The sequence below is a fragment of the Calidris pugnax genome, unplaced genomic scaffold (genome assembly GCF_001431845.1).
Source record: "Calidris pugnax isolate Ruff unplaced genomic scaffold, ASM143184v1 scaffold41, whole genome shotgun sequence".
Taxonomy (NCBI): domain Eukaryota; kingdom Metazoa; phylum Chordata; class Aves; order Charadriiformes; family Scolopacidae; genus Calidris; species Calidris pugnax.
In genome coordinates, this window is record NW_015094509.1 from 23,759,405 (window position 1) to 23,767,360 (window position 7,956).

Here is a 7,956-nt window from a genome sequence, read left to right on the forward strand (position 1 = left end):
TTTCCCCCCCCCCCCATCTAACTATAACACCATAACATGTAGTTGGAGTTGTTCTCACAGGATGTCTTTACTAATACAGCTATACAGGCTAGATGGGTGTAATTTAGTCTCACTGCCCAATCTCCTCTCTAACAACCCACACTGACAATACTTTGCAGCTGGTACCCAAAGCTCATGCCCCAGAGCATGTGCTCTCACTTTGGAAGGACAGAAGGATACAGGGCACCCACTGTACTCCTCATGTCAGCAATCCTTAAGGGAGTATATCCACAGATATAGAAGAATTTAATTACAGTGAGACATTGGGTGAGATAATCAAAATCAACTGGTACATCTCAATGTGGAGGAGTTACTAAATATACTTCCAGATCAAACTTACCAAAATAAACTAATATGAAAAATTATTAAAAAAAAAAGAGAAATGAAAACTTGAAAGAATGTTACATCCCAGTTCTGTAAATTTTTTCCTAGTATTATAAGGTTGTCATTACATTTAATATCACCCTAGACACTTACAAAGGGTTGACTCTATGTGTGGATAAAAAATAACACACTAATTTTTTGTACTTCAAGTGTTTGTAACAACTGCCGTTCATTTAAGCATGCCCCTGAATAATACAAAGTGCCTTCTATCAGTTTACCCTGAAAAATGTTTTAACAGGTTAAATCCGAGCAACATGTAATGTAACATTTATACTTATTTATATATACTGCTTCCAGAAAGATTTTTTTGAAACTAGTTCTCAGCGCCTGCCTTCCCACATTGCAATCTTTCTTAGAGCTACAGAAGAATACAGTTAACAGGAAGTTCTTTGTACGTGACCATTTTCACTTAAATGTCTGGTTGTATGTACAATCTGTCCACAGTTACTGGAGCTAATGCCCTTTTCTGAGTCGTTTTGGCATCAGGACTCAGCTAGATGATTGAAACCTGGAAGATGTTGTTCTGAACATTTTTCTGTGCTCTAGTTCATATTTTGGACTGTGCTGGTAAACAAAGCTATGGACAAGAAAGAACTGAATGTTACATTCCCTCAAGTAAACTTCAAGCATAAAGTTGTTTCCAAAACTACCCTGTGCTCAGGTTAAACCAGGTTTTCACCAGCAGTAACCAGCTCTTAAGAATTGTCCGTATCCAGTTGGTCCATTATACCATGGTTTTCTGTTTCCTCAAAGTACTTATTTTTATCACTAGCCCTGCAGGAGGTATATTTGCGAAGGGAAGAATAAGCCTCAAAGGAATTAGCCCAGGATGTTCAGTGCCTGCAGCCATCTCTTACACACAAATTTGACAGCTCCTCATGCTCGACAGAGAGTTATTTTGATTTATTTTTCTAACTTAAAAATGTTCACCTTAGTTGCTGCCCAGTCCATCCAACCTTCAGCACAAGGGTTTACATTAATGAGAACTAATCCTTCCACCATCTCTGGGTGGTTTAACTGCAAAAGAAAAGATTTAAGATTCATCACGTATCCTTTGCAACTTGACAGTCAGCATGAAATTGAAATTAGCAAATTATCTCCTGGGGAGGAAAGCGGTAGGTCTAGTTTTATCTTGCAGAAAACAAGTGTACGTATGGAAAAAAATTTTTCATTAAAGCAATTCAACTGAACAGCTGGAGCACATTAAGATTTAACTTCTTCTCCACCCTCAGTTTAAATAGAGAACTCCCATTAAAACAACGTTCTGCAAATTAACCGGGTAGAGCCCAGGCCTTAAAATGGAAAATCTAGGTCTTCTGGATGAGCTATCCCGCAGATTCTGGTATTTCACTTAAAAGCCTAACTGCTTACTTAAATGGGCACGGCAGAGCAGGAATTCTCTGCGCACACTACGGGAGAGACAATGTGTCAGTGAAATCAGGGCCGAGGCTTTAGGGAAGCTCCACAAAACTTACAGCAAATCTGGTTAAGATGTAGGCACCGGCTCCAGTTCCCATTCCTATAATGGTCTTCAGCCTGCACAGCAACAAAAGGGAAGAGACAAATGAGTAAGACAGCACCGAAAATAAATAAACCTGCATCAGCAGCCTTCCTCTTTCACATGCCAGTGCGTATGTACAGAAGGGTGGGTTGCAGCTCGGGCAAACCCTGGACCCTCAGGAATGCCACCAGCCCCAGTAACAAGCTTGACACAGCAGCTGGTTTGTTTTTGGCAGATTTGCTGGTCCTCATGCATTGCAGGGCAGCAGCAATTCTCACTTATCTTTAAGTAAATATACTGAGCGACCGTACCATTGTTCTGATTCTGGAAAGAAATGCTTAGTCTCTGCCAGAAGAACTTATAAGATACTGTCCTGAAATCTGCAGCCTAACTACAAGGCTGTCTCCTCCCCAGGGCCCCCCTGCCCGTCCCAGTACAGCTATCCAACTGGGACGCTGATTCCTCTCTAAGAGGGGGCTGGCAGGGAAACCTCTCATGCTATCCAGACACTGGGGTGATTAAGTTTAAGCTTCATAACCAAACAGGGCAGAGACAAACCAAATATTTGCATTAACTGAAATTGATGTTGAAGCATCGCCTTCAAGGTCTTAGAAAATACATGGAAGGGAAGACCAGACAAAACCACTCAGAAAAACAGGTTATACAATGCTTTTAGGGAAATTCTTGGGGATAGTTTTCATTCTCATTAGCAATATTAAATCAAGGCTTTGTAAGTACACTCCAGTATAATTTATTTTCAAGGCACTGACATTAAGTTAGCATTTTTTCAGTGCAAGAGCAAAACTGACAAATCTGTGCCTTAGATTAAGCATTTTAAAAAACACACCTCTTAAGAAGGTAGTGAGGTAAACTGGTCTACGGTCCTGTAATAGCTGGTTACAACAACTGAACAATGTCTAAACTGGGGTGTTGGTTTGAGACTAAAACCCCTGCCAACAGTCCAGCCTGTCTATTCTCCAAGGCTGCCTAACCCTGAATGCCAGGTTTTCTCTGCTTGGTCTGAAAACCCCTTGGAGGGGGGTCTGCCTGCCCTCTTCATTGTGTACCGGGGGCACCAACTCCACAGAGAAGGTATCTTTCTCAGCCACAGCTCCTGCTAAAGCTAAGCTTTAAGGGAGGACAAACACTTAAACCACTTAAACTTGCTGCAGGCAGACAACAGAGGAGCACTACCACCAGGTCCTTCGGCATCGGCAACCTGGCTTCTGCACTTGGTAGGAGAAGAGGCTTAAGGAGGTCCAACTGACCCCCTAAGACACTCAAGCCACAGAAACAAAACAGTAAGTGTCTTCAGATGGGACCGTGGTTTTTTTGATTTTTTTTTTTATTATTATTGTTAACGACACAGGAAAACGTGGGTTGTTACAGTGGGAAGAACAGATTGTCTGTGTCCTGCCCCTGTGAGGGCGATGCATAGAAAACACTGGAGGAAGCCCCTAAATTAGGCACATGGGATTTCACTCAAAAGTTGCTTCCTGTTTAAAAATAAACAGGCATTTCAAAAAAGGCCAAAAAATAAGTTCTTTCACACACAAAGGCAATAGTGATCCATCTATAACAGAGGAATTCAAAAAACCAACCGCAACTGAAATTCTAACAAACAAACCACCAGATACAGCCAGAACAAAGCTCCAGGGGCAGCACAGAGAGATACCTGCTCTGCCCTGCTCCTTCGGTGCACCGCACAGAGACAGGAATGAGGAAAACAAGTAAATAATTCTACACTCACCCAAACTGTTTCAGGATTCCGGGAAGCATTTCAGCCAGCTGGTCCATGGAAGGATACACATACCTACAACAAATATGTGTTTACGGAGTTACTACACCACGGGTAGAGTAAGCTGGTATATTTAGAGACACAGCGGTCACTGTAGATTTAATACCAAATGTGCTTATTATGAGATCATTGACAGTATGAGCTGAAATTAAGTCAACAGCAAGCACAAGTAAGCAATTTAGCAGAAATATGAGCATAATCTATATGGTACTTCTTGTGATTTACAGGATGATAGATGTTTGGTCTGGCTGAGAGCAAAACAGACCATAATGAATCCCTTCCAAAAAAAGTTAACACTTAAAACTTATGAAAGAATTTGAACTTGAGAGGTGAGTTTCCAGCCACATTCACCACATTTGTACTTCTGGTCAACCACAGAAAAGTTTCCCCGCGTTGCAGAATCACAGATTACAATGAGACCTAGATCTTTGGCCAATTATGTGCATGCATGTTTTCAGGGACACACAAATTACTATAGGATAAATGAGGATAGCTTGCTATAAATATTGATGGAGAAATTGAAGGCATAGGAAGGGCTATGAAGCTGCTGAGGAATTTCAATAAAAACAGCTGTAATTTAATGCTCCTGGTCTTCTGCAGAGCAGAAACAAAATTGTAAGGGAAGGAAATTCTGAGCAAAATCTCAACTAAGCAGCACATGGAAAAAATCCACCCAAAGTAGCTGGAGAACATCTGCCTAGGACGAATCCAAATCTCTGCTTCCCATCAGGGCTACACCTAATGATTCTCTAGTTTAGTCTGCAAAATAACACCAAACAAAACAAACAAGCAATGCAAAACTATTTTAAATTATTTTCTTAGATTGTCTTGTTGGGAAAGTGAACCTTGCCATGACAAAGCTAATGTCACCACAACAGCTATGACTTTTAGCTTGAGCATACTGGTCCCCCAGCTGGAGAGATAATGCAGCTTCTTGTGCTTAACTCATGATGTTATTAAGCAGCAGTCTTTACTAACATAGGTCACGATGGCTGCCCTGTACAGCTGACAACTTAAAAGTGTTAATGCTTGTTCAGAACATGTAGGTTAAGACACTTAAAAGCTCACGATTCAAACAAATACAAAGGGGAGGTGACTGAATTAGCTTTGTAGGCTACTCTGGTAGACAACTGGGCCATTGCACTAACTCTAGCTGAGATCCTGGCCCATCATGACCTCTTCAGCACCAGACCAGCTTAAAAATTAAGAAGGGAAATAGACTGGCTCATGCAATAAGGGTACATATAAGCTCCTTAATACCTAGCTCTTACAGAAAAACGGTTCCTTGCCTTGGACCCTCCCGTCAGCATTTTGGCTGCCCCCTTCCTCAACCAAGCTGGTTCCTGTCCAACAGGCATCTTAAGGGAAACCTGTCTCTTAACTAAATGGAACAAGCATTTTGGCAAAGACAGTGCTCACAGCAGACAAGGTATCTGAGAGTTACAGCATCATACATGATACACAGGCAGGACTATGCAGCTATTTATGATATTCTGTGGGGGAACATCACTTTGTTACTGCCCAACAACTTGAATTTTCCAGGTAGGTTATCAAGTCTACTTATCAATATCTAACACGCTGCCATTCGATAAAAAACATGGATTTAGGAAGAACATTATATAGTAGTTAATGCCAGTCTTGTTTATAATAAAAATTTAGTTTTGTATTTGTATTCAGGATGTCACTACAAACCAAGGTAACGCGATATTTAAATTGACAGATGTAGGCACCTATCCAGGAACTGCTTCACAAGCAGTCTAGTTGTCAGAGATAAAGCACAAAATGACAGCCCCGAAGTCTACTGTGAACTGGCACAACACAACAGAGCTCCCAGAGCCCCAGGACCTTAGAAACAGAGTGTCAGGATTTGAGTTCAAAAGGCAACTACTGTGATTTCAACAAGTGCTTTTTAATTAAACTGCAGATCAAGGCTCTTTTTGCAGAAAGAGGGTAACTTTGAAAGCATGGGCTGTTTCCCTGACAACTCACCCAGTCTGGAAAGACGGTGCCCCATCCTGCTGACCAGGTGCATCCACATGACAGACAGCAAAGTGCTGGGTGATTTCCTGCATATCCTCAAAGTTGAAGAGAGGATTGAAGCAAGTTTTATCTTGAGAAGGGAAAGAAAATATGGAATAGTTATGCTGAGGGGAAATAGTAAGTTTGCAGCTATAATAAATTAACTTATTAACCTGTCCTGCAGGTTAATGGAAAGTTGGTTCATTCAGGTGAGCTATGTTATAGCCTGGGAAAACTGGCAGTCCTGTATTTCTAAGGAGGAAAGACTAATAAAGCCCTGCTACAAAGCAACCTGTGCCAACTTGCTTTAATTCTTTTAAGCAAAAACCCTGAGCAGCTCCTTCCTCATGGCCAGCTAAAGTTTATCCATGTTATTTTGATACCTGCCAGAGTACCTGCTTGGTACACCAAAATCTCAACAAATTATTCTTTATGCAAAGTTAAAATACTAATAAAATGCAGTTGGGAGTATTCATCCCAGGTTTTGGCTTAGACGAAATTACCCATTTACTTGTCCAGTCATTTGTCTTTGACTTGTGTCAAAACAGATGGAGGCAAAAAGTATCCAAGGCTGAGATCTTGACTTGTGCTTTTGCCCAAATATTACAGGATAAACGTTACATGATCAGCTGCTGCAGGCAGCTCAAGGCAAAAGCGTCCTTCTGGGATACTCGGTGCTGTAGGCTCCTGACTTTGAGGTGATTTGATTTCTGATTTTTAAGCAGTATTACTGTGGGGAACGGGTTAGCATATTTTCCTCCTGGAATTGGAAAGCAAGAATTCTATAGCACCATCTTTAAGATGCCTAGAAAACAGTTCAATATTCTGTGTGTGTTTCTGAATGTCCTCACACTACAAGATACAAACAAAATCATTGCAGAATATAAAACATCTTTAGCTAAAATCAGCTTTAGGGGAATATGCAAGTTTTGGAAAACTTTCCTCCCCTTTCAAAGGGAGAGAAAGTTTATTTACAATAAAGATAGAATTTGTAACTCTAGAAAGAAAAAGGTCTTATTCAGAAATGGGATCCAGATTAAGCTCTGCGCTGACCCACCAAAAATCCAAAATAAAGTACCCAGTTCCACAAAAAACAGGCAAGAAAACAGATTCTTTTCTTATGAGTAATATCTGCCCCCCAGCAATAGCCAGACTTTAAAGATCTGCAGGTGCTTTTAAATGTAAATGCTGATAACTGCTTAAGAAACAGCAAGTTTTGTGAAGCAAACAGTACCGGTGGAAAGAAAAAACAGAGCAGATCTGGATATTAGGTCACTATATTCTTGGACATGACAGGTAAGATAAAAGTCACTTATCAAAGTTATTTTCTTAATACTGGCAAAGGACACAATGCCAGCACCCATTTCATCATCCTGATTTGACATATAAGTCATACAGACCCACAGCAGCCTAAGATTGGTTGTGAGACAAAGCACCAGCGATGTTGTTTTCAGTCCTGCTGGCAATATACCCTCAGCTATCCCCTGCAGATGTTTTTACCACATTCATACATGGTATCTATGAGCTACCAGACATCTTTTGCTCCTTTAAGTGAAATATTCCAACTTCATGAGGATGAAAAAAATCTGAGAATTAAACTGTAAGAGAGGAATTAGGTACCTTCTGACATGTTGCAATGGACATAAACAAGCAAGGACCTGGGAAAGGTTTCCTATCCATCGCCGCTCCCACCCCCTTTGATTATGGCAGTAGTGTTAAGGTATCAAGCCATATTTTTGCTATTAAATAACAAGTCTACTTACGATTCAGCCCGATGTCATGGTAGGTCAGGATAGCTGGCCGGTTCCCTCTGGGAGTCCCACACATTGTGACATGGACCGAGCCATGCACGGTCTCCACATCTTGCTCCTGCAGAGAACAGGAGGAATCTGTTAGGGGCTTGTCCAAGTCCTCCCCTGAAGACTTGCTGCAGCAGACCTCTATCTGACCACCAGCACTCCTGCCCCAGCCCCGTTCTCCTGACCCACCCTGTTCTTCCCCGTGGTGGGGACTCCACACTGACGTTTTACATTCGGCTGTCACCCACTCCAGTCCACAGAAAACTACAGAAGCACTTAAGCTGCAAGCTCTAACCAGATGCTGAGGGAATAGTTAAATAGTTTTTAACCTCATTAAAAGGCAGCATTAAAAAAAAAAAAAAAAAAGGGAAAGCAGTTTGGGGCAATGACACCTAAAAAAAAAACATTTTACAACT

At 41.3% G+C, this 7,956-nt stretch overlaps 1 protein-coding gene across 1 annotated transcript in view; it reads right to left on the reverse strand.

The window, feature by feature from the left end:
* NDRG1 (N-myc downstream regulated 1) overlaps positions 1-7,956 on the reverse strand; it is a 41,123-nt gene that overhangs the window by 9,336 nt on the left and 23,831 nt on the right. The window contains exons 4-8 of the mRNA XM_014965472.1: positions 7,505-7,610; positions 5,712-5,832; positions 3,675-3,737; positions 1,899-1,959; positions 1,354-1,440 (exon numbers count right to left, since the gene is read on the reverse strand). Coding sequence (XP_014820958.1) covers positions 1,354-1,440; positions 1,899-1,959; positions 3,675-3,737; positions 5,712-5,832; positions 7,505-7,610 — 438 coding nt within the window. The remainder of the gene's footprint in view (positions 1-1,353; positions 1,441-1,898; positions 1,960-3,674; positions 3,738-5,711; positions 5,833-7,504; positions 7,611-7,956) is intronic.